Source organism: Gymnoscopelus microlampas, assembly GCF_963454915.1.
Source record: "Gymnoscopelus microlampas genome assembly, chromosome: 11".
Classification (NCBI taxonomy): domain Eukaryota; kingdom Metazoa; phylum Chordata; class Actinopteri; order Myctophiformes; family Myctophidae; genus Gymnoscopelus; species Gymnoscopelus microlampas.
In genome coordinates this window covers 27,423,385-27,449,224 of record NC_139948.1, presented here as the reverse complement: position 1 = coordinate 27,449,224, position 25,840 = coordinate 27,423,385, and the positions used below count along the sequence as shown (strand labels likewise).

Sequence of the window (25,840 nt, the reverse complement as noted above, 5' to 3'; positions counted from 1 at the left end):
ATTGAATTCATGGAGATTTTTTTGTTTTTGACACATCCCTGAGCACAGACTCAGACATATTGGTTGGATGCATGGCGCATATAATAGGCTATCGCAATGTAGATTAGTAGGCGATAATTCCAATATTCACTATACATTCCTCATGTTTAAGCCTAACTGAATTATATATTTTCTCCCTGGGTCCATTTATTGCGGCCATGTTTCCTTTCTTGCTTATTATATATTTTACTTCCTCGTATGATTCCGGGGAGACATCAAATTTCTCTTTTGGGTCTTGAGTCGAACCAATTACTCCCGCGGAGACATAAAATTTCTCTTTTGGGCCTTGAGTCTTAGTACAATATTTGCCTCTGAAATGTAGTGGAGTAGAAGTAAAGTATTGGACAATTGGAAATACTCCAGTAAAGTAAAAAAAATAGAAATACCTAAGAATTGCACTTAAGTACAGTACTTAAGAGTACATGTACTTAGTTACTTTCCACCACTGCCTGTATGAGTTCTCTCTCCTGATTGGATAATATTGGTATCCTGACCTGAAAATGCATTTCCTGTTTTCTACAAGGCTGTAGAGATAGGGAGACCCAATACCACAATAACACAATAGCAATGATTACTATCAGACTATAGAGCTATTTAACTTATTCAAAATAAAATAAGTTTAACTTCTCCGCATTTAGTGAGTAAAACCGCTATTTAGTTACATTCATTTTTATATATATATATATATATATATATATATATATATATATATATATATATATGTGTGTGTGTGTGTGTGTGTGTGTGTGTGTGTGTGTGTGTGTGTGTGTGTGAGACGTGTATGTATATATTATTTTTGCTGGCCATAAAAGTGCACATTTTAAGTTGTTTAAGTTGTGTAGACCCACATCAAAATGAATAGTTCTTAAGTAAAAGTTACGTTTTTCTGTTTAGCACTGTATTGGCATTACTAAACACTAAAATCGCAAAGGCAATATTTGATTGATGTACTGAAATACAATTTTACTATCCATTCGTGTAAATAAATATGAATTATTCATATAACTCCAGTGTGGTGTCTGAGTTGTATTCCCATTGTAGAATTTAACTTTAATATAACACAATACAATATTTTAATAACAATTAGAATCCAGTGCCCTGTCCATACAATAGGGGTTAATAGTGCTGCATGCATATAACAAATTAGGGATTGACCCCTGGCTCTGGATTCCCTGAAGAAAGTGGAAATGAAATATATATTTTTAAATAAATATACAGCAAACCAAATGACCTTGTCTTAAATCCCCCAGAAAAAGAAGTTTTATTACCCTTTAGATATATATTTTCAGTGTTATGATCTCTACTCTGAGCAAATGTACATAACTGAACTGCCATTTTCAGTATTTACAAAGCAGTCTTACTGGAGATTAGTAGTGCAGTGGAACATGACTGAGCGCCTGTGAGGAGGAGGGAGTAACTCAGTGAGGCTAACATGCACTGCAGAACACATAAATTAAATGAATGTGTTTGAGATAGACAGGTATTGCCCAGAACTCCAGGGTAGAACTCTGGCAATACATAATGACCAATTGCCAAAGTCAAAGCCAAATACGTTAAGGAAATACGTTTCCTCAACATTTCAACAACATGCTGCATTCTTTGTATGTGTATCTCATACAAGCTGCTTCTGGACTTGTACAGGTAATCGTAGCTTGTAAACCAAGAAACCAAGACCAATCATCCATCCATCCATCCAAATGCACTGGAATTGATACAGGACATGAGACAAAGTGAAACTGCATGAATAGGCACATATGGCAGACCCAACTGAAGTCTGATGTAACACAATAGCATAAAAAGGTACCAGCCGTACCACAGAGAAGTCACCCTGTGCAAATCAAACTGAGATCATTAACTGTTGAAGAAACTGTCAGTGTTATTCATACATCACAAAACAAAAACAAGGTAAACAGGGAGAAAAAAAAGGAAGTTATCATCACAATTTCCACCCCCACCCCCCCTTTTTTTTTCCAAGCAGCAGTAGCAGTTTCCCCACGTACCTCCCAGTGCATACTCACTTTTGGTGTGCTTGATTTAGCGTGCTGGTACCCCAGGTGGGTTAAGAACATGCAAAAGTTGGGGGGGGTCCCATTTGGTCCTTTGGATGTAATTCTCTACAGAACACCCACTGTGCACTCTGACTGGCTAAACTAAACCAAGCAAACCAAATTTTTACAACAGTAATTACGCATACATACAGTTTTGTTTTCTTCCTTCTTTGCATTTAGGATGTCGGTTTAAAAACAAAAACGTCTAGGCTGCAGAGTGGCTGGTCCTGTTAAACAGCAGAAGCGGTTGAAAGCTTTTTTTGTGTGTGTTTTGTTATTAAAGGATCAACATACAGCGGACTATAAATTCTTAGACACGCAAAATTGTTTAGAGCAAAGCGTAAACACAATACACTGATCGAGTGATATAAAATCAAAGATAACAATCAATATTAATCATACAGAAGAATACAGTGCGGTTAAATAAAACAAAAAAACAGCTGTATGCAAAGTGTGGAGTTGGAGAGTTGTACAGCAGTATTAAGAGGGAAGCCAACGCTGAAAGCAGAGAGAGAGAGACAGTCTGTCATGTTGTGGTTCCTGTGTGGATGCTATAGATTCCCCCACGTCTCAGGAGGGGGGAACTGTTCTAAAACGCCGCTCTCATTGAAGACATCTTCTCCCATAGTGAACGTTAACTCGTACTGCAACAGCAATTTCTCCTGGGAGACACAGTGAATAAGAAAAAAAGTTTTTTGCATCAGTACACCTCACAGCCAATTTGGTGTACACTAGAGCCTAGAATTAGACTACTGTACTTGTGTCAACATGAACTTCTGAAGAATAGATGTGATAGTGCAAACTTCATAGTCTTACTTATCTAACCATCTCTTAAATGAGTTTGTCAGTGTTGGCTAGATGCTAGAGCACATGTTTTCAAAGTGGCCGCCAGGCCCCCACCTTTTTTAAAGCCAATTCTCAATAGGGGGCCGCAACCAGAGGTTTTGGCTATTTGGATGTCCTTGGCATGGAAAGTTTCGGAACCCTGTGCTAGACTAGTGCAATAAAGTTGTTTGGGAATAATTTGACTTTTCTGGCCTATCCTGTGTTGCAGGATGTGCAGAGAGCCCACTAACAACAATCTCCCATGATTAATTGAATGTGAGTGTCATCTAAATCAGTGTTTAGGTCAGGACCCATTTCTGTGTTTGCGGACACATGTTTAAGTACCTTTTGAGGGTTTGCCAGCAGCAGGATCTGTGTGATGGCAGCAGGAGGAAGGATGGGGTTGAAGGCAGGTAGTGTGTCTCCTGACGGGGGCTGAAGTTTCACTGCCATAGACTATAAAGAGATGAATAAACATTTCAACACATTAATATACGCAGGTTATCGTACAAGAGGTTTAAATAGGACAGACATTTTTTTTGGCAAATACGTCTGTTTATCAACACAATGCTCACCAAATATTAATTTTGCATACTTGGAGCAATGGTGCATAAACTGTGTTTTGGGGGCTAAGCTTGGGTCATGGGAAATATCTATTGCATCACATATTTCGGTACAGCAATATTAGAACATGTTACATGCATTTGTTTGTTTATATACTTTACATCAATGAGTATACTAGTGGACTCTTCATGAAGGCCTGAAGATGACCTTGTTTTTGGTCAAAACATGTTATTAATTTGTCATGTGTGCACTGAAAAAAACGTTGGTTCACTTTGGCTTTTAGAGTATACAAATTCCTTATGCATTTTAGCTTTCAATTATTATAGACATGGCTGACATCTGCAGTCAAACAGTTAACTGACAATTAATCAACATGAATAAATACATCAAGTTGAGTCCATCAATATTATATTTCTTCTGTAACTGCTGAAAATCGTAGCTGTCGGGTAGAAACATTGTATCTCCATATTTCATCTTTTTATGTTTTTTCATAAATTAATGCCATACTTGATACTTGATAGATGATCTACAAGCTCAAAACACGCCGACGGCAACGTTGTTTTTTTGCACCCCTGCTGTACAGAATGGGGATAGATGAGCCAGTTTCATGAACGCCTATCAATGGTAAATTAGGTCTGTCCACATCACTGGTGTCGGGAAACTGTCTTTGAACCCCACCTTTGGGGCTGTGGTGTCGAAGCTGATGTTGGTGACGGGGACTGGGGCTGAGGATAACATGGAGATGATGACCACCAGCACATCAGAACGTGACGGGGGCGAGTCGCGAGCAAAGTGGAACAGGACCCGCAAACTGTGACCATCAAACACAGTCACTGGTAACAGACTACCTGTAGGGACAAATGTTGAGAAACACAGAAAAGTCACAGAAAAAACAAAAAATGTCTGGTAATAAAGAGAGAGAGGAAAACTACAATTACAGATGGATGTGAGCATCACCAAGCAAACGTGTACTTACTGGGCTTAATGGACTCCAGCGGTACAAAAACATCAGTCAAGGTGACTTCTGGAGGGGGAATCTCTGAGTGAATGGGGGACATATCCAGCAACGTAGCTGCCAGGTTGGGCTGAGAGTCCAGGAGAGACCCAGGAGGCTCAGAGATGAAGACCGGGATGGGGCTTGGGGTCAGTGCGGACCCAGACATGCTCTGGAGATCTCGCAGAGTTGGTTTCGACTGCTGCTTGTCCCTAAAACCCACCACAAAATATTAAACTTAATTAGAAGATGTTCAATAGCTCCTAACTATCTGACCTGCAGCTACTGTATAATGCTCGCTTTGAAAACATCTCAAATGTGTGGGTCCACAGATGGAGGGCTTAACCTCGACACCATCAACAGACTCGTCTTGGCTGTCTTAGAGTTTTTGTAGCAGAGCAGTGTTAAGTGTGTAAAGTGACAACAGTTTGAATATTAAAGTAACTGTACCATTTGACCTGTAGGCTCTCTGGAGGTAGGGACTGCTGCAGTAGAGTCTTTCCCAGCAAGTCTAGCTCATCCAGGGCTGAGCTGCCAGGAGTTGACCCAGAGGAGAGAGGCTGAGAGTTGGAGGGCGGGTCGGGGCTCAGGAGTAGGCTGGGTGCTGCTGGGATGTCTGTGTCTATGCTGTCTGACGACTGTTTCATGGAGAAAGACATTATGTTAGAATAAACCTGTTTTTACAGGTTTTTCTTTTCTTTTTTAAATAGTTTTAATCATCATCAATCTCTGGTCATCATCCATCTATCATCTATCTGTGACATGTTTGTTCTTGTCTGTGAATAAATGGACTGTTAATGACTGCTCACTGTCACCTGGAATGAGTCCCACGCGGTGGAATCCTCAGGCTGGGAGGCAGGGTTGGATGTGTGGGTCCCTTCACTCAAACCTGGGTGAAACAAAGACAAAGTAATAAAGAATGACAATAGTGTCAGAAGAAATTGTGTGTTTAATGCTTATGACTCAGTATGGTCTCAAAGAATGCTCTCATGGTATGTCAGCTCTGCAAGTGGTCTAGCCATGGTGGGCAATTAAACCTCATTACCTGTGGTTCAAGTCGGTCAAACATTACCCAAAGACCCTGTAGTGCTCTAATCTGTGACCACTGACATGGTGAAGGTGCAGTGCAAAACCTTCACAAAGAATGCTGAGTAAAGGATGGCATGAGACCTGTTGACCACGCAGCAAGGAGAACAAGACAGACACGAGTTATCTAACGTGTTGTTACCCAGTGACATGAGCTCGTCGTCAAGGAGACTGATCCCCATTTCGTGGGAGGGAGCGTTCAGGTTGTCAGTGGGAGTATGGAACTCTGGGAAGGAAGGAGGAGACATGGGCGACGTGTCCAATCCTGACAGGTCTAGCAGCGCCGTACTTCCTCCTGTGAGAAGTCAATGACATGGTTTTAAAGTGAAAGATGTATACTCCAATGGGTGCCTCACACCCAGCATGATTACATACACGCAGCTTGTAATGGGATAATGGTGGAATTTATTTACATGATTCAGTCAATAGTTGGACTATCTTCAAGGATGTCACTCAAACATCGTCTCCGATCACTGTAGATTTTTTAAATGCCATCACTTGAGTTTCACTGGGATGTTCATAATATTCTTAATTTCAGAATATTCCTCTTATATATTATTATATTTCCTCTTCCAAGTGACGTGTGTTTGTATTAGTGTGTGGGTTAGCGATTAGCCAAGGTTTACTCTTCACTGCATCCAGTTATATTTGCAGATGTAAAACCCACATAAAGAATCAGAAAATGCTACACATACACTGAACAATTCAAAAGATTGGGCAAACACTTGGCTGTGTTAATCTAGTTTCATATAATGCAATAATGGCCTTTATCTGATTAAGGACATGGCATATGCTGTTTACATGACGACTTGGAACAATCCGGTAACTGTCTAAGTAGACTACAATAGGTTTATAAGCCAACTATTAACACTATTAAAACATTAATAAACCAAACGCTTCTGTGCCAGCAGTGTTGTTCCTCAGCTCAGTCTCTCTCACTCACCTGTGCGTGTTTGTGCGTTAGCTGTGTTGTTGCCGTTCACCTCCTCTCCTTTCACCTGCTGCTTGTACAGGTTGATGACCTGGGTCAGACTGTCGTTGGCCTGCAGGATTTCCGCTGTGAAAAACGTTGCATGTAAGTTGTGTTTTGTTGTGTGTTTTTAGTGTATACATTACCATAATTTATACGCTGTTGCACAACAATGCGCCTAGCTGAAAATAACAGATTTTCTCGTTAACAACACAACATGATGCAAAAGGAAAATAAAATAAATCCTTACCTAGAGCTTCATCATTGTCCTCTGTGTCACTGGCCAATCTGAACAGTGTAGGTCTCATCTTCTCACAGCGTTGGTACAAGTCCTAAACACACACAGATCATTTAACACCAAATTCACACCAGCAGCAGTACTTCACTGCTGGATTCTTAGAAAGCAGTGAGGTTCAATGCATTGTCTATGGAGAGGAGCAACCACCACAAAGTAAGGGGTCAAAGTTGAGAAAAGTACAACTTTGCCGCTGCTGCTCTTTGGCAAGACAGAGGCAGCTAACCAGATGCATGCTGTGCTATGGAGTAGGCAGGCGTGGATTAGGCGTAGACCACATAAATGGTCTACCGTATGGAATATTGATAACAACGTTTTAAACTAGCAGTTTTAGGGGTGAAATGAATCACGATTGAGCAACTTCATGGCATATTTCATAATTTACAAACAAGCTGCCAGAGATGACTATCGAGTGTCTGTTCTTCTCCTCCCTGTCTGTGAGCTCTCCTAGCCAGTCACAGCTGCTGGCTTTGATCTGCTAGGAGCACTGGAGCTCTCACTGACCACAACTCACTCAATTACAAGGGTGTCTCACTCATACCTCGGACACATCTGTGCTACAGACATCCGGCTCTGAATTTGGCATAAGTTTCTACAACAGTTTTGTTACTACAACAAAAGGTATCTATAATGATACCATAGGTCTAATTCTCACTCAGAGATTAACATTACTTTCTACGTTCACTACTTGTGTCCACTACTTGTGCCCATCTGCATGTGTGTGTTTGTACTCTGCATGTGTGTGTAGTATAGATCCATATCTACTGACAGACACCTGTATGAGTTCAGCATTGCTCTGTGTGCTGGCGTTCCTGTCGTAGTCCTCCAGCAGCTGAGTGAGCAGACTGACGCTCTCATTCACCTCCTGGATGGCGTTTACGCGCTTTGACACCCTCTCAGCTCTTCTCTGGTCCTGGGAAAGACCAACACCAAGTCAGAGGAATTTATACAGGTATGAGCGTCAAACAGAGGTGAATTTAAAATGCATCTAAGGGCTCTGGAGCCAACAGGGGACCTCAAAGTCCTGGTGGTTAACCCAGTTAAGGTGTGTAGAACACAAAGGACAGATGTATTCTCAGAGCTCTGGCTGAATCACTGCCACAGACACAAAAAACACCTCAGGGCAAGAAACCCACTTTTTCATTCAATGTATGTTCCTGCCAACTCCTTCAGTGTAGCTGTAGCACAATATAGGTTCTGAATCTTTCCCTTTCAACCGCATACAGGGGTGTGCTTTTTCTCAGTAATTTGCTGAAATTTGAACGAGGAAAGGAGAAAGAAATGGACCTTACCTCTTGAACCATTTCTTTGATGAGCTTGTTGGCTGCTTTCAGGTCCTCGGGGTGAGTGCTGTTCAACAGACGAGACAGCATCTGCCAAAAAGACAATGGCCAGAATTCAGACAAAAGAATGGATTGTTTTCTATCCTCGCCAGAAAAGACGACAATAAGAAACTGCTTTGTTTTGGAAATCCTCACCTTCGACTTCTCCTCATCCTCAAAGATAGCATTCTTAGGTCTTGGTGGGGGCGGGTTCAGTAGTTTGTCAGGAGGTAAGTCTGGGTCTTGTTTGACGATACCTGGTTTTCAAACAGAGAATATCAAAAGACAAGGATTTAACACACAATTTCTTTTTTTTAAAGATTTCATTTTCTGCTTTATTCCGACACGAGAGTGTAGAGAGACAGGAAACCTGAGGGCAGAGAGAGGAGAGACACACAAGAAATTGTCCTGGTAGTTGGATTCCAACCCAGGTACTGGGTGAGCATGTGTTTCAAGTCACCAGGCACCCCTATGACATATTATTTTTTAAAGTATACAGAATAGATGTCATGCAAGACTGGACCACAGAGCATTTAACCAAAATTAGACTGACCTACATGAGTTTCAGAGATCCCAGTACATTAATTTGCCCAAGTAAGTAGGCTACGGTGCTTAAGCAATCTAGTCATATGCATCCAATTAAAATGTAGATAGCCATACCTTGTTTCTTCAGCATCTGGTAGGCATCTGTGATCTTAGTTTCATCGGTCAGACCCAATGTCCAGCTGTAGATCAACTCCAACACTTTCTTCTTCACTGGCTCTGGAGAGCGTGAGCCGAGATACTGGAGCAGGTAGAATTAAGAATAAGTGACAATTAAAGTGTTAATGTTATAAATGAGAAATTCCACATTGACTTGAAAGGCATATCGTCGCTGTCAGGCAGAAATCTTGTAACTCCACATTTCATCTTTTTATGGTTTTTCATAAATTAAAGCCTTATTTTATATTTTGTCGCATGACAATGTCGCGCAAAAGTAGCAAAAATAGTCGATCGACAAGTTCACAAAACATCATCATGCAATGCGTATTGAGCTTGTAGATCTGCTACTTTTGCTATCTTTGGCATCCAAAAATAGGGACGCCAGGTTGAATGTGGTTAAGTCTGTCTGTGGGATTTATATATGTTTAACCACTGAACAGTTTACAGTTAAGGCATTTAGCAGACGCTCTTAATCCAGAGCGATTTACAGTAAGCAGGGACACAAGATAATACATCATAATACACATAATAGATCAAATACATAAAAATAGTAATACATAAGTAAACCAATAATCTAATCATAACTAATACATACGTAAACCAAGAACCTATCATCAGCCTACATTGAAACTACAATATACACTAGGATGCCAGGTCAACGATGACCTGGCATCTGTCTACATAACATGCTATCTAAGTTACATTTTAGCCTTGCATAATCCTGCAAGGTCGTCAAGGCTTGGGCAAGTGCTACAGGCTGAAGGTGGAGTCTTCAGATTACGGCAGAATCTGAACACTATTAACAAGAGCTTGTGGCTAAACAATAACTTCCATTGGAACACAGGTTCCGTTTTCCATATCCTGAAAAGTAAGGTTTTGGACATACAAGGTTTCCACCCAACAATGACGATATGATATGAACAAAAACACATTTGCCTGATATAAAAAGCAAAAATATATATTTTTATGAATAATAGATGTGTTCAATAAGGCCTTACTGTCCGGATCATCACATGTACTAGGCTGTTTAAGGAACCGTTGTGTGACAAATATTGACATGAGGATGTCATTCACCCTTGGCCGTATGAGTTTCTCTGACATTCTGAATATTATAGAATCAAAATGCCACTTCATGCTGGCCTGGTATGTATTTGTATGAGTACAGCGTGGCTCTATGACACAACCTCTTATCTATGTGTATAACCTTGGTCTAATCCCTGCATTTAGCAGAAAGCATTTTGTTAAAAAGTTAAAGCTCTTTAGTAGTAGTGACACTAATCACTGCTATGGAGAGGTTGATCAGTAACAGGGGTCTCCCCGTCTCTCCAGCTCTAGTGTCAAGTCGAGGGCGCTAGGGAAACAGGAGGTGGGCTCCTGAACTATGGGCCATGTGGCTCGGGAACCATTGTTTCCCAAGGCTACAGACTTTACTTCCATGAGTTTTCTCTCCTGATTTGATGAAATTGGTATCCCAAGCTGAAAATGTATTTTCTGTTTACTAAAGAGCTGGAGAGACCAAAGAGCTGGATAGACAGGAGGCCCCTGTTACTGAAGAAATACTCTATAGCAATGATTGCTACTGGAATATAGAGCTATTTAACACTTATTTTAACAAATAAAACCAAAATGTAATCAAATCACTTACACCATCTTCAATGTACTCCCATGACCTCATGCAATAAACTTCTATCTTAGAAATACAAGTCTATGGCTCTGTTTGTGCCTCAACATCCTGATTGACACAGAATTCCTCGACAGATGCAAGTGCATCGTTAGCACAATCATTTGGATTCTCATTATCAGGCATACTCACTAATTCAGAGCAAGGCCTGAAATTCATTTTAAAAAATGGGGAATTCCCCCTTATACGATTCACATGTGGGGGGGGATTTATACACTTTGGGGAGATACTGTACAGTGTACATATAAAGCTTTACTACAGGTCGGTCTTAAATTGTCCGTTTCAGATTACATTTTGTCGCCCTGCTCCAATTTAAGGTATGTGTGCGACTGTGCGTGTGAGAGAGGAGAGCAGGGAATGAGAGACGGGCAGAATCTGTACTAGCCTACACTTTTAATATTGATTTTAAATATCAATAGAATTGTATGCAATACTCTGCATACAGTACATATCTCCTACTGTATATTCTATGCATTACTCCTTGGAAAGTCAGAATACACAAAGGACAAAGATGCAAACTTTGCAACGTTCATCATAATAATATGAAAAATCACACCCTGTGTGAAGGTAGCGGCGCCTTTGAATACATTATGTCATCGATATGTGTTTATAATGTGTTTATAGCCATGTGTCATGTGAAGCTTGACCAATCACTTTGTTGACGGGTCTGACCAATCAGAGCGTCGACGACAGATAAAGTTAAATTGAGGATCTAACTTTAAATAACTTACCTAGAAGGAGACTTTAGCCAAATAAAAATATATACAAAAAAAAACATGAGGAAATAAAAAATAAACCTTGACATCATAGTGATGTCATGAATAGTCCCCTTGCCTGACAAATCACAGCCTTGACGGGCCTGACCAATCAGAACCTTGACGGGCCTGACCAATCAGAACCTTGACGGGCCTGACCAATCAGAACCTTAACGGACTCTTGGATTCTCGATCGTCTCTATCAAACCATTCTGTCATAACGGATGACTGGGTCCCGAACTCAGACTTTCTATACATTCACCCTTCATCTGTTCTTGTATCTTTCTCTTTCTATTCGTCATATTAACTTTAAATAACTTACCTAGACGGAGACTTTAGCCAAATGAATAATAAGATGAAGTCATTGTCATCGTTTATATAGACATCGAATTCTATATTCATGACATCATAGTGATGTCATGAATAGTGACCAATCACAACTTTGGCGCACCTGACCAATCAGAACGTTGACGCACCTGACCAATCAGAACGTTGACGCACCTGACCAATCAGAACGTTGGCGCACCTGACCAATCAGAACGTTGACGCAAAAGCCAGGCATAGAGGGCTAATATCCGCTCTATACCTAAAGGTATAGAGCGGCTAGCGCCGCTAAAAAGATAATTTACACTTCGCAGAAGCAGAGACAGATAGGAACTAAACAACAGCACTATGTGGAAGTGGGAATAATAATAGAGACAGAACAAAGAGATTTGTTGGAGAAGAGGAAAGAAAAGTATAGACGTTTGCACCAGTATTTATTGGTCTGGTGCTTTTTTACAGAGTGGGATTCCCTTCAAATGATGTATTCACGTTTTAAGCCATGATCTATACTTCGTCGAACAACGATGCCATCCCAAAAATAACAATCTACAAGCTCAGAACATGTCTCCATAGAGCAGTGCCAGTGGAGAGGGAAGGGGGAAGGGGAGGGCTCGTTGCCTGTAGAGAGAGGCAGCCACAGACGCGTGTCTGAAGAGAGCGTATGGGGTCCGTCTAGGCGTCTACAGCTCCAGCCAGTACAGAGTCCTGCATTCACGCTGGCTCTGATTATATTAACATTGCTGTAAATGTTGTGCAGGAATGTCCCGTAATATAAGTGCTGAATTTGCGCAAATCATTTACAATATGCAAAATTCTCTGCAATCCCCTGCCGAAATTCAGGCCCTGCAGACTCAGAAACAAGAATTAAAAGGCCTTACCTTCGGTGACACTACTTTGATGAGCTCATTAAGGAATCTGAACTTTCCCACTTCACTGTGGAATCTCTTTCCACAGTTCTTCATACATGTCTCCAACACCTGGAGACACAAGACAATAACATAAATAATAAATAGACAGTCACAGAGGAAGGCCATGCATTGCACTATCATATAAAATTAACAGAACCACTGAACATATAGAAAACCTGTCAAAATTATTCTCTAAAGCTACAATCCATAAGTTTTATCTTATAGAGGTAATTGCAACAATGTCTGAACTAAAGCTAAAGGTCAGACCGCACCAATGCAACTAGTTGCAACTACTTGCAACAAAACAGTTTTAAGGCCAGTCCACACCAATGCAACTCCTTGCAACTGCCATTGGGGATAATGGTTGCAAGTAGTTGCATGTCGCAAGGAGTTGCAAGGTGTTGCATCGGTGTGGACTGGCCTTAAAATAGCGGATCTACGGGTGTCTGCTTCAAATAACTTTATTGTCATTGTCAACCAGTAGGTGTCATGACAATGTCAATCAAGTATGACTCATACAGTAGGTGGAAACCACCTCCAACCACTGCAAATGTGCTAGTTGTAGTGTATTAACAATAACATACACTACAATACAGATTGGTTCAAATAAAAATGTAATCATTAAAATAAGTCCCAGGTTGTAGCTTTAAGGACTGATTAATTCATTGCATGAGCATTTCAATGAGCACCTACAAACATGTTTCTTGACAGTACATCAAAGACCATGCACATAAAACAATGTCAACTCCTAACTCATTCAATCGTCTCTCATTTCTGAACTCACCAACAGGGCCTGCATGGCTTCCCATTCCTGTGGTGACTGGATCTTGTGAGCCAGAAGCCTGGTGGCCAGCTGAGGTCTGTAACAGAGGTCATGAATAATTTTCACTCTTCAGCTACTACTTAGTGGTCAGATTGCAAGTGAGTCTTGCACAAGTCACGGCAGTTGCTGAAAAGGTGTCATTATTCACAAAGCCCCTAGCTTCAGATACACCCCAGCCAAGATTGTAAGTGAGCACTATGGGTTTGTTAACAGGCTGTGAACATAACGTGTAGACCTAAATGCTTTGCCATCCCTAGCATCTGACCTACAGTAAGCAAGGCAGCATTTCCTTCAAACTACACCCCCCCCCCCCCCCATTCATTATTTTAAATTAATCATCCACATATCAACCATAGCCATCAAGGATCAACTACAACACATTTCCAGGCAGTAAGGCCTGTCCTTACCCTTCCAAGTCATTGTTGAGCTGGTCACAGAAGGCGTGGATACTGGCCCAGTCAGTGTCTCTGTTCAATGGGTTTGTGGCTCTGTCTGTGATGTAAATCATAAAGTCAGGTGGTTGAGGAGGAATCCAACATTATTTCGACTATTTATGTCTGACTTAACGATATTGCAACAACTGCCCCATGGTATGTTTGAATGAATCTCTGTATGTGTACATGATAACATTCAGTGTAAGACTGTTCCCCAGGTGTCAAGGGTTCAGTCACTCTCGTGCAGAAGTTAGCATGATGTCCTGCAGCATGGGTCTTCAACAGGGGGTCCGTGACCCCTAGGGGGTCACCAAATCTTTGTGTGATAGGATAATTGTTTTTACATTAACCACTTGAACCCTATATCCCTCTCTTGGGGAGAACTTTAGCCAAAAATAGCAGATCTACAAGCTCACTACGCCTTGCGCTGTGAGGCGTTGTGAGCTTGTAGATCGGCTATTTTCGGCAAAGAAGTTTGGTGTAGAGGGAAAAAAGAGCAGACTAAGTCAGAGTGAAAGGTCAATTTGACTAAGTATTGACTTGATTGTTTAGGTGGTTAAATGTCTGAAAATACACATTAAAATGAATACAACACTGACGAATGGTACTGTCAAAAAAAGTCTATGAAGCTTTCTCCAGCACAATTGTATACAGTATACATGTAGTGGTGGGGGTCCCTGCTTCATCTCTGTCTCAGCTAAGGGGTCCTTGGTCTGGAAAAAGTTGAAAAACGTTGATAAGACCCCTGTCCTGCAGTAACCTGTATGTAAGGCTTGCTAACGCTACGTAAGGCTGCTGACAGCTGGCTAGCACAACAGCTAAGGAGCTAACGCGTTAGCATCCTGGTCTGATGGTGAGGTCTACCACCGGGTCTATTCTTTCGGCAGCCACTTCTCTACACGAGCTGTCAGGCTGCTGCTGGCAATGTACGGATAGTACTTTTCACGGCCGTCTCCCCTAAAGAGCGATCGGTATATGAATAACTTAGAAATACTTACTGATACGAGACTCTAAACTCTCCGCATCAGGCGGTGCAGCCATCACTACGGGATGTTTGTGTCATGCATACGTTGATCTCGCGAGAAACACTATTTGGACCACGTCGTATGAGGCTGAGAGAAAAATACTCATCACGTTAAAAAAAAAAAAAGTATCATTATGTGATATTATGATTAGCTCTATGGTCTCTCCTTTCAGTTTACTGCAACTGATAAGCCATTAATAGAAACAGCCAAAATATTAACCTGTAGGTTTTTATTGTAACATCTACTGCATACAGGATGCACGATCAACAAGTGAAATTGGAAGTATTGACTGAAAGACGTTTGCAGACGAAATTGGAACTGGAATGCTATAAAATTTGGGCTGATAAATGGGTACCATCTCTTGATTGGCTGAAATTGGCAACCCACCTGAAAATGTATTTTCTTTTCATTAAAGAGCTGGAGAGACCCTTTTTTTAAATAACCTAAAAATATCGCTACACACAATAATCACAAATAATTATGGATCCGTCTAAGGGGTTATGCAAATGAAGTATTTTTATGACCAGGGGCCTATTACACAAGGATAATTAAATAAGCCTGGATTTAAGTCAAATCAATCAAAATCAATTATTCGGTGGTGGTCTCTTCATGTTGTAGTTTAGTAATGAATGGCTCAAGCTGCTCTCAGAGACCCTTTTATACCAGGTGAGTACAGGTGATGGCCCAGACCCCCACCCCTGGCACTCCTGGTACCCCATGAAGACAAAGGCATACATTGCCTCTACGTTGGGTACGCCACTGATAGCGTCACTAACGCACAATGATTTTTAACCACTTAGCTTTGGCTATTCAAAAATAGCAGACCTACAAGCTCATAGAGCAGCACCGAGTGCCGCTCAGCATTGGCAGATTCTGCCCCAGAGGTAAAATAAAAGTGCGGTGGGAGCGCGCCCTTAACCCCTAATTCTGCTTTCGTTAAATAGGCCCCAGGTATGTTTGCATTTACAAGGAAATTGTCTCAATGATGAAGCCCTGAGAAATGGAAATGATTAGCAATTCCAGGTTGATGCATACCTAGGACATAATGTAAACTAACAATTGAGAGGACACAATGGTAAACTCTACAGCTTTATTGAAACCTGAAAAAGAAAACAAGGATAGTAAAAAGTGAACATAGGGTTAGTAAGCTATACAAAGCTTATCACAGAAGCAAATACTCAAAATCACACCAGTGATTAAGTTACAACAGATGAGCTCAGCAGATGTAAGAATACAGAAACTGCTAAGACAACTTGGAAGTATTACATGCATGAGTTTGACAAGGACACTATGACTGAAGTTAGTTATTCCTAAAATAAAATAGAAATTGTAGAAAACTAAACTGAAGATGTGCTTTAAAGAAGTAAACCCTTAAATCTCAATTAAGAGTAACAGGAGTTTATAGTCCATAGACATTGAAATCGAAAACTACTCCTCCATTGGTCTAGTCTAGTGCTTTACAAATACCATGAAAATAAAGTTATGTACAAAACCTACAACAGATCAGCTACAGTAAAGAACACAAGATAAAGTAACTGAAGCACCTACCTTTGATACACCTAAAGGCAAAATCAGATACTTTAAAACCCACTATTAGCAGCTTACATCAACAGAGAAGCTTAACAAATACAAAACAAGCAGGTTTGTACAAAAAAGGGTTTCCTTACATAATGAGGTCAGTTGTAACAAACGAAGAGTCCGTTTTAGCCAGGTGTTGCTTGTGAAAGCTTTTAACAGCGTATGAGAAACATCCACAGACTAAACAGAAGCTATAAGAACTCACCATTTTACATAACACTATTTGGGTATTTTGTCCTAATTTTACTCTCAACAGAATGATCCAAACAAGAGAATTATTTTATGCTGATGAAGGAATGACAACAAATCCCCACTCAACAAATTATTGAGGCAATTAGTTCAAAGTGCCAACATGTTGGCACGCTCATAATGTTTGATGTAACAGCAGGTACACTGTGTGACATGTCATCCTTGGACCACATTCATTAAAACACAACCATGTACCTGTGACTAAGTTCTGATTTAGTGGTTAAGCCACCAGCAAAGAGGTACACAACTTAATAGAATGTAAGCCAAATCCTTACATACCATTGGGCACATATCACACCTCTGATATGATATTGTGTGTGTGTGTGTGGGGCGCTACATTACTTCCTGCCCGAGGAAGAACTGGCAGGAGGTGGAGGAGCAAACTGAAATGGGGAGTGTCCCATGAGGCCCATCATGGGCTGGGTGGGTTTAAACTGCTGGGCCATGAGGGGCTGTGGGCCAGATGTGGGTGGAGGAGCACCCTGTGCTCCAGCGCTGCTCCCTGACCCAGTGCCTCCTCTAGAACTGCTGTACTGACTACTGCTGCTGCCGCCATTCTGATACTGGTTGTAGGATGAGCTGGAGTTGGCACTGGAGCCGTAGCCACGCCCTCCGTCCCTGCTGCTGCGGTCTCTGTAGGAGGAGGAGGAAGAGGAGCGGTCGCCATCCCGGCTGCTTCCCCCACTGACGCGGCTGTCCCGCCCATCTCGAGTGAAGCTGCTTCCCCCGCGGCTATCCTTGCTGCTGGCCCCGCCCACTGAGCGCATGCGTCGCTCACACTCATCCTGGTACATCAAGTTGGGATTGTTGGAGTTGCTGCCGCGGAAACGAGGACGGCCCCCTGCAGACAGGAAAAGAGATGAAAGAGAGAGGACAGTGAAATGACATGCATATGTAAAACATGACATACTGTAAGAACTGACCCGATAACCTGTAGCCTTCTCACCTCCTCCTCCTCCTCCCCCCCGGCCGCTGTCCACCAGCTGCAGCAGTTTGGGGTTGATGGCCTGCCGGGCTTCCTCCAGAACCCGGACGAGCTCCCGAGCCTGACGGAGGTTCCCCGGAGTGAAGAAGGTGTAGGCTGTGCCTTTGTTGGTACTGCGAGCTGTACGGCCGATACGGTGGATGTAGTCCTCCGATGAGTTGGGGTAGTCATAGTTGATGACAAACTTCACGTCCTCGACATCTTGGGTTTGGAGAATGTTTGGTCGGGGTGAAAAGAGGTGGCGGCATGGAGGGTTATTTTATAGAGGAGAAAAGAGAAATGTAAGTTAGAAAGTAAACCGGATTGTAATTGAATGAAATGATCATGCTCGCTTTGGGTATTTCTTTAGTCTACCTGCAAGACACCCAATCATCCTCTGAAAATATTCACTTACCTGTTAAACTTGAGCTATAATTTTGTGTCGCACATAGAACATTTTATTTTAAGCCTAATTTGGACAAATACTCTACCCCACTTTAGGTTACAGGAACTACAGTATGTAATATCAATGTAATATACCAATTCAGGTTTGATAGTCTTTCAACAAAATTGTATATGGGTCATATTTGGAAGACATATCAAAAAAAATTAAGAAAAGGAACCAAAGAATCCTTCAGTTAAAAAGTGCAGCCATCAAAAAAGTTGACAGTTGATTAAAGTGACGCTCTTGCAATTATTGAGAGAATTTAAAAAAAACATCCATTTGTGTAAGGCAAATTGGAGGTCTGTTTCTTATTGCAGTTGAAAAGGGCTCTGAAAACACTGCTGATTAGGAAAGAAAAGGGGGAGGGGTCTTCTGTCTTAATGTGGTTGGATGGAAGAACGAGGTGGGGTTGGAATTTGAAGTACTTACCCTGTATCAGATTTAGAGATGACTTAAAAGGTTAACCCACCCTCCCCCTCACCTTTCCTGGGAGGTCTGCAAGGGTAGGAGGAGAGCACAGAGGACAACAAAAACAGGTCCTTACTCCCACCTCGCCACTCCTCCACATCCCTCCCATCGCTGGAAAGGTCCAGGCCAGAACACAGGCTGGGCTGTGTTCAGATGCTGTCATTGTTACAGTACATACTTATCTCTGCCTCTTCATGTCTCCAAGCCTTCTTCAGCTTGGGAAAAATAGGTGTTGGGTTTTGGGTATTGTTAGATTTGGGGCGATGAGCTTTCATAACAAATAGTCTCACTATACCGTTTCTAACACTGACATAAAAAAAAGTTGTAGAAAACTGTGTTATAGGAGGCAGGGGTGGTTGTTGGGATTTTGCAGCAGGTGATGTATATAATTCTGAGGAGACAAACAGAGGAGACCCATAGAGGATCTGGATCCAAATGCCTCCCGGGACACAGACAGAATTTGACAGTGGTATCCATGAGCCCAGGGATTCATGTGTAGTAACAAGAAACAGACACTGGAGCAGAAAAAAAGCAGAGTTGTTTGTTGGTAGTTGTTTTTTTAACCTAACACAGAGGGCTAGGGAACTCAACTTGTGTTAACGAGCATCTATGCCAGGGAAATGTCTGCAGTCTGAGGCTGAGAGCTGATAGGGGATTTTGCAACTTGTTGAGCTATGACTACGATTTATTCACAGGTTCTCAGAAGAGCCCTGGGTTGGTAGTTTTGTGTATGACACACACACAAAGAAAAAAAGGTGTCAAGGTGTGTAGGGGAAGGGGTATGAAAGCAGGACACACTGTGGAGCCAGGGTAAAGGTCACAAAAGGGAGGCCAAGCAGGTAAACAGGGGTCAGAATTGGTAGAAGAGAAAGAGGACTTCAGGAAGGGAGGTGGTAGGAAAGAAAGGAAAAAGGACAGGGGGGACTTGCAGATAAATAGAAACACAGAAACAGATCAAAAGAAGAGAAAGAGATAGAAAGTGAACAAGAAGAGAAAATAGGAAATAGTGGGTCGGAGGACAGCGAGAAGGACAAAGGGGAGTGAGGACAGAGAGAGTGAGAAAGGGGAGTGAGAGGTGGATATAAGAGGTGGCTCCTCCAGGCCAGGACTCCTGCCAGCCAGGACCAGACATGACGTCCACAGAGGGAGAGGCCGGACAGCACTGCCAGTGGTGGGGGGGCATCGGGGGCTGCAGGGGGCAGTTCAGAGGGGAGCTTCCAGCATAGCCGTCCACGCCCAGCTCTGGCTGCTTTCCTTCCCCACTTCCTGGCCGTTGTGTCTTCTCGTAACGCACCACTATAATCTCTCAGCTTGCGGAAGCTGGAATAAGGCTATCATGACAGGAGTGCATCCATGGTCCAATTTCTGGGGAGGGGGTCTTTAGCTTTGTTATAGTTTGAACTGCGCTGGGGAATGGTAAGAGGACTCCTGAAGAAGGCTTAGGCTATGCGGGTTTCTTAATCAATATCATACAGAAACCGATATTGAAAACGTGTCCATAAAGTCTCTGGATGAAATTAACTGCTTTACAGGCATGTCTTTGTTACTGTTGGTGTGGTGCGTTACTGTAACAGGCTGTCGGCATGGCTGAGGGGAGCCCGCCCCCCTGTCCATACCCCCCTCTTCGCCCTCTTAACTGACCGCCGCCCCCCACCCCGGGGTCAAATTTGGTATCCCAGTAGCACCCCTCCCTCCCCCGCCCTTGACGCCCAGGCAGCCAGTGTCCTGGAAGGGGGAGAGTTTTGTTTGAGGGCTCTGGTCTGGGTTTTCAGCAGAGATGGCCGTGTCTGGGATTGATTAATCAGGCCGTCTCTCTCCCCAACTCAGGTTTCGATTAGTCATGCCTAGGTCCGGCTGCAGGCTCCCGAGGGCCTGTGTGCTTCTAGTTGCCGGAAGAGAGACTTGGAAACAAAAACAAAACAAAAATAATAAAATCAAAAGAAAAACAAATGAACACAGAATTAGGTTAAATAATTGATTGCCATCTTGTAAGGGGCTACATCACCAGCCACACCCCTTACATCTTCACACTTCTCAGAGTAAATCAAACCACCATTCACCAATCCATGTCATTCTCATTTTCACAGTATTTCTATGTATTATGTTTCATTCAAGTAGGATAAAATGGCATAAAACTTGACACAAGTAGACCTGTGTCATATATACTTCTCATATACATGCAGTATTTAAGAAGTATGTTTTTGTAAGAGAAGCCACACTTTGCACAACAAAAGGAAAGCAAAATATGTGTATGGTTGCTGACAATTGATTGATTACAAACCTTATGTACTACATCATGCAATAAGGATAGTGATCTACCTTATACGGTATATTACCAGAAAAGTGTGTGTGTGTGTATGTGTATGTGTATGTGTATGTGTGTGTGTGTGTGTGTGTGTGTGTGTGTGTGTGTGTGTGTGTGTGTGTGTGTGTGTGTGTGTGCGTTAATTCCCATCAGCTATAAATGGCATTTGAGCACATGTGACATACCCAAACCACGTGAGGCCACATCAGTAGCAATGAGGATTGGAGCTTTGCCACTACGGAACTCTGTAACATGAGATAACAGAGAGATTCGAGCTTTATGCCTCATTTCCAAGCACATTTAAATCAGCAAATACCAAAAGTAGACAAAAAGTGCCTAAAGGCTGTGAAGATAATCATCGTAGAGGACAAACCTCCATATCTTTGTTTTACCTGTCAACACCCAGTCTCTCTCGGGCTGGCTCTTGTCACCATGAATACACATCGCTGGCCACCTGTGAGGCAAACCGGTGACCTGTCAGCTGGCCAAGTAGCACTGTGGCTTAGATCTGAATTATTGTTCTGACTAAAATATCTGGGAGACTTGTTAAGTGTGATTAAGTGAATAGCGGACTTGCTGCATGAGCAGCAGTTGTGGTGTTACCTACCCATCTCGCCTCATCCTGCGTGTGAGGTCATCACATCGTTTCTTGGTCTCCGCAAAGATAATGGTCTTGTTTTCCTTCTCAGCCATAATCTCCTCCATCAGCTGAAGCAGTCTAGTGAGAGAGAGGCACAAACACTCAAATCTGAAACAATATGTAATGTTAGGTCCATTGATGGAAATAAAATGTTTTAGCGTTGTGTCTTGTGTTAATACACATACATGCTATAATATTCTAGCAGCAGACTGAAAACAAAGTTGAAATTGACGAGCACGTATTACTTACTTGTTTTCCTTCTCATTCTCCATGCAGACATCAACTATCTGCAGGATGTTGTGGTTGGCGCTGAGCTCCAGGGCCCCAACGTTAATCTGGACATAGTCTCTCAGGAAGTCTTCTGCTAGTTGGCGAACTTCTTTAGGCCAGGTGGCACTCCACATCAGGGTCTGTCTGTCAGGCTGGGTGAAGACCACATCACATGAGCAATAAGATCAAGTCCTGCAGCATCAATTCATTTTAAACAAGTGTAATGAAAAATGGGACACAGCTTGCTTGAGAATCATGGTGCAGAACAAGAGAACATACAATAACACAACACAAACAGGTGTAAAGATAGAATGAGAGAGGCAAAGAGAATGACTAAGTATGTGGATTAAAAACATCTCAGGTTTTTTGTCCAAAATGACAGACATTTGGAAATAAAGTGACAGCTTGAGGATGAATTCATCGTTTTACAAATGAATTTATGGCATCACCAATGGATGCATCTAATTTTATAATTAAACCTTTATGCTCACATTTCAAGTCCTAATATGTGACATGAAATATTAAAATCCATGCTAAACACACTGCATTATAGAACAAGTTCATTAGATTAACCACAACAGTCCCATAAAATGGCAGAATGCAGGCATTAGACAAAAGTCCTCTTAATAGTTTACCCTGATCTGCTCAACAATCTTGCGGATCTGTGGTTCGAAACCCATGTCCAGCATGCGGTCAGCCTCGTCCAGTACCAAATAGGTGCAGCGTCGCAGGCTTGTCTTTCCAGCCTCCAGGAAGTCAATCAGGCGCCCTGGGGTGGCAATGCAGATCTCAACACCTAGGAGAGAAGGAGAGGGCAATATCTGCATTTGATCCTCTAGTTATATACAATAATTATATGCAAACTGTGTCTGTCATACACGTAGAAAGTAAGAAATAAAGAAACTGGTGCTTGAGTGGCCATTTACACTGCATCTTAAATGAATAAAGAAATGCATGAATATGGACACCATCACAATGTACACCTAAATTAGTATAATACAAAGAGAAATATTCCTCACCTCTCTCCAGGTCGCGGATTTGTGGTCCCTTAGGAGCGCCCCCATATACACAGGTGGTTTTAATACGTGATGATTTTCCATAATCATAAGCCACCTGCTGTACTTGCTGGGCCAGCTCTCTGGTGGGGGCCAGGACCAAGCACTGCAGAATTTACACTCAATTAATAATGAAATAAAACAAAGTCCAGGTGCAATATCCATTTCAACCCGGGTCTCCTGCGCAAGTTCTGTAATTTTTACCATTGAGCTAATAGTCATGTCTCACCTAGACACAGAATCTAAATATCTCAATAGAAGAGCAGGGAGACAAAATACAACCACCTCAATTATACAAGTTATATTGTATTAACATACTCTACCATACAGATTGGACAAAATTACAATGTATTCGTAAAAAAAAAAAAAGAGTTACACAGTTCCACTTTAATAAAAGTATTTTTTGTTAATCTAGTTTACTTACGATGGGCCCATCTCCTCTTTCTAAGTAGGGCTGGTGATTTATATGGACAATGGCAGGTAGGAGATACTGAGGAAGACAAGAAGGGAAGTTTAATATTAATAAATGCAGAATTTATGGCAAAATCCTTAAACTACCCTTGAACAATTTTACAGCATTGCATCAATTGTAACAAAATGTTGTTACCAATAATCAAAGTTCTAACTAGCACTCTGGTGTACAGTAAATAATAGTTTGTTTTACACCAAACAGAAGTCCTCATTCATACACTTGAAAAAAATTATAAAGCCCTTGCTTTCCAGTATCATTATAATGAGGAAATGTTTCTCACAGATAATGTTTTCCCAGAGCCAGTTTGAGCAATGCCGACCATGTCTCTACCACTGAGAGCCAGGGGGAAACCTTGAGCCTGGATGGCTGTGGGCTCCTTGAAATTCTGCTGCATCAACACATCCATCACATATTCTATGGGGTGGAGAAACGATATGTTATTGTAGTTCTAATAAATTAATCCAGCCAGACTGGATAGTTTGTAATGGTCATATGGAATAAATGTTTTCAATAAAGGTTTACGTGCATGTGGATTGTTTTGCATGTGTTTGTACGTCTCGTTTACGTTTGAACTTACGAGGAAAATGTGCCTGATTGAAGCTAGTGGTGGGTTTGGGGCAGCCGGTGCCTCGCACAGTGATTTCCTTCTTCCTGCGAAGCTCCTCAACATCATACTGAAAACAAATAGATCAACAATGTAAGTTTCAAGTAACATCTCCCAGGCTCGTTAGAATGACAAGTCGGTCGGACGGGCGGTTCTCGAGATACATGAATTACAGACACACGCACACAGTGAATGTGAGAAATCAGAATAACTAGTCATTCTGCAAAATGATTTAAGGTTTAGGTTGGGTTTAAGATTAGATGTAGGACGGGGGGCTCCACTGACATTTATTTTGTTTGGGGAAAACACTACCCTAACCCAACAGGGATCAGGGATTTCACAGAATAACTTGCTCGGTCAGTCAGTTATTTTGCAGAATAACTCGTCATTCTGCAAAATGGTTGGCTGCACAGTTATTCTGTAGAATGACCAGTTATTCGGCAAAATTAGCACAGACACACACACACACACACACACACACACACACACACACACACAGTGTCACAGTCACACACACAATATACCTGGCTCAAGCGCTGCACCTCTGGGTGTTCATTATAAAAGTTTTTTTCAAACTTGGGAAGTGATTCCATATCCCATTTCTTCTTGCGTAAACGCTCCCCTGGGTTCCCAAACTTCTTGCCAGGAGCAGGACCACCACCTCTGCTTCTACATGACGAGATAGAATAAACAATGTTAAAAGTATCTGGGAATTAAATTACATTTCTCTGGATTGTTGTACTATTTCTCAAGCTACAAAAGTCTCAATATGTAGCAATTCTTCATAAAGAAAACAAATAAATGTTATGCCTACGTTAAATAGCATGCTAGTTTGCCCAGCTCAGTGGTGTGTAAAGTAACTAAGTACATGTACTCAAGTACTGTACTTAAGTACAAAGCTGAGGATTTTTGACTTTACTGGATTATTTAAAATTTTCAATAATTTTACTTCTACTCCACTACATCTCAAGAGGCAAATATTGTACTTTTTACTCCACTACAATTATTAGATTGTTTTAGTAACTAGTTACTTTGTAGATATGTATTGATACTTTTACTTAAGTAAAACATTTCAGTACTTTTTCCACCACTGTCCCAGCTGATCTAACGTTACTTACCCTCTGTCACGGCCTCGGTCCTTGTCTCTGTCCCCGTATGAGCCTCTCATTTTAAATGATGTCAATTATAGAAGCAGGTGCGAACACGTGCAATTTTATGTTGTTCTTTTTTTTATTGCTGGTTATGTTAACTGGGCCTTGCTAGCTTGACAATGGTTTCCCTGGTATGCTAACGTAAGCGAATCCCACAAAGAAACGTTACATTGATAGCTAGTCAGCTTTTTCAATGATCAAAAACTCCAAAGGCCAATTATTACATCAAATACAAGTTACATTATACTGTACATGCGCTACAGTTGATGCACTGTTGTTGTTATTTTAGCTCTGGTTGCGACACAGCCACCGGAAGTTAAAAACATTCGCAGTGTTGCCAGATCTTGCGAGAGAAATAAGCAACGAGGTCTATCAAAACAAGCCCAAAATAAGCGACTATTATTTGAAAACAGCAGATCTAAAAGTTCTCAACAACGTGTCCAGGTTGTGATCTTGTAGATCTGCTATTTTGGAAAAAAATATCTTAAAGTGAAGCATTTTGATAACTCAAATCTGGTCCCTGGCACAACATATTTTCAGAAGGAAGGTCCGTGGACAAATACATATTATCAATTTGAAAATGTTTGACAAGCACTGGTTTAGACAACATCAGGAAACAAGCCCAAATAAGCAACTACACTTTAGAAAGAAGCCCCAAAAACCGCAACCCGCAACTACCAATATTTACAAGCAACTTCACAGAAAAACAAGCCCAAAGTCGCTTATAATAAGCAGACATGGCAACACTGATCATTCGTTGTGTTTAATGTTGTCGGCAGGCTTTTCACAGTACATGTGGAAAGTCTGGCTTCCGTTTACTGCTCAGTGCTCTGATCCGGTCTAA

General features: G+C 41.7%; 2 protein-coding genes across 5 annotated transcripts; both read right to left on the bottom strand.

The window, feature by feature from the left end:
- Positions 1 to 1,266: 1,266 nt before the first annotated feature.
- LOC311055679 (ADP-ribosylation factor-binding protein GGA1-like) lies at positions 1,267 to 14,829 on the bottom strand. 4 transcript variants are annotated; one of them, XM_084071942.1, is made up of 17 exons: positions 14,769 to 14,829; positions 13,744 to 13,828; positions 13,298 to 13,373; positions 12,484 to 12,582; positions 8,804 to 8,927; positions 8,300 to 8,400; positions 8,114 to 8,194; positions 7,591 to 7,734; positions 6,777 to 6,858; positions 6,500 to 6,613; positions 5,699 to 5,851; positions 5,280 to 5,359; positions 4,921 to 5,108; positions 4,453 to 4,682; positions 4,155 to 4,324; positions 3,258 to 3,368; positions 1,267 to 2,749 (listed from the first exon to the last, which is right to left on the bottom strand). In XM_084071942.1, the coding sequence occupies exons 1-17, from the start codon at positions 14,809 to 14,811 to the stop codon at positions 2,639 to 2,641; spliced, it is 1,992 nt and encodes a 663-aa protein (XP_083928068.1). In that variant the 5' UTR covers positions 14,812 to 14,829; the 3' UTR covers positions 1,267 to 2,638. The 4 variants fall into 4 exon arrangements, with proteins under 4 accessions (XP_083928068.1, XP_083928070.1, XP_083928069.1 ...); XM_084071944.1 differs by having other exon boundaries at positions 5,286 to 5,359; XM_084071943.1 differs by having other exon boundaries at positions 7,597 to 7,734.
- Positions 14,830 to 15,871: 1,042 nt separating this feature from the next.
- Positions 15,872 to 25,275, bottom strand: LOC311054980 (putative ATP-dependent RNA helicase DDX17). The gene is made up of 13 exons (XM_084071024.1): positions 24,964 to 25,275; positions 24,370 to 24,514; positions 23,819 to 23,915; positions 23,522 to 23,655; positions 23,194 to 23,259; positions 22,734 to 22,875; positions 22,350 to 22,510; positions 21,694 to 21,866; positions 21,412 to 21,522; positions 21,197 to 21,258; positions 20,990 to 21,049; positions 17,569 to 17,808; positions 15,872 to 17,463 (listed from the first exon to the last, which is right to left on the bottom strand). Exons 1-13 carry the CDS (start codon positions 25,011 to 25,013, stop codon positions 16,961 to 16,963), a joined length of 1,944 nt encoding a protein of 647 aa, XP_083927150.1. The 5' UTR covers positions 25,014 to 25,275; the 3' UTR covers positions 15,872 to 16,960.
- Positions 25,276 to 25,840: the final 565 nt, after the last annotated feature.

Excerpts from the sequence above, each read along its gene's own strand:
- LOC311055679 (XM_084071942.1), bottom strand. The coding sequence starts at position 14,811 with ATGGCTGCACCGCCTGATGCGGAGAGTTTAGAGTCTCGTATCA. Across the intron at positions 8,195-8,299 it reads AGGATGAGGAGAAGTCGAAG|ATGCTGTCTCGTCTGTTGAA; the intron begins GTGAGGATTTCC and ends TCTTTTTGGCAG. Across the intron at positions 5,360-5,698 it reads CGACGAGCTCATGTCACTGG|GTTTGAGTGAAGGGACCCAC; the intron begins GTAACAACACGT and ends TGTTTCACCCAG.
- LOC311054980 (XM_084071024.1), bottom strand. The coding sequence starts at position 25,013 with ATGAGAGGCTCATACGGGGACAGAGACAAGGACCGAGGCCGTGACAGA. Across the intron at positions 23,656-23,818 it reads CAATCAGGCACATTTTCCTC|AATATGTGATGGATGTGTTG; the intron begins GTAAGTTCAAAC and ends TCCACCCCATAG. Across the intron at positions 23,260-23,521 it reads GCTCTGGGAAAACATTATCT|TATCTCCTACCTGCCATTGT; the intron begins GTGAGAAACATT and ends TGTCTTCCTCAG.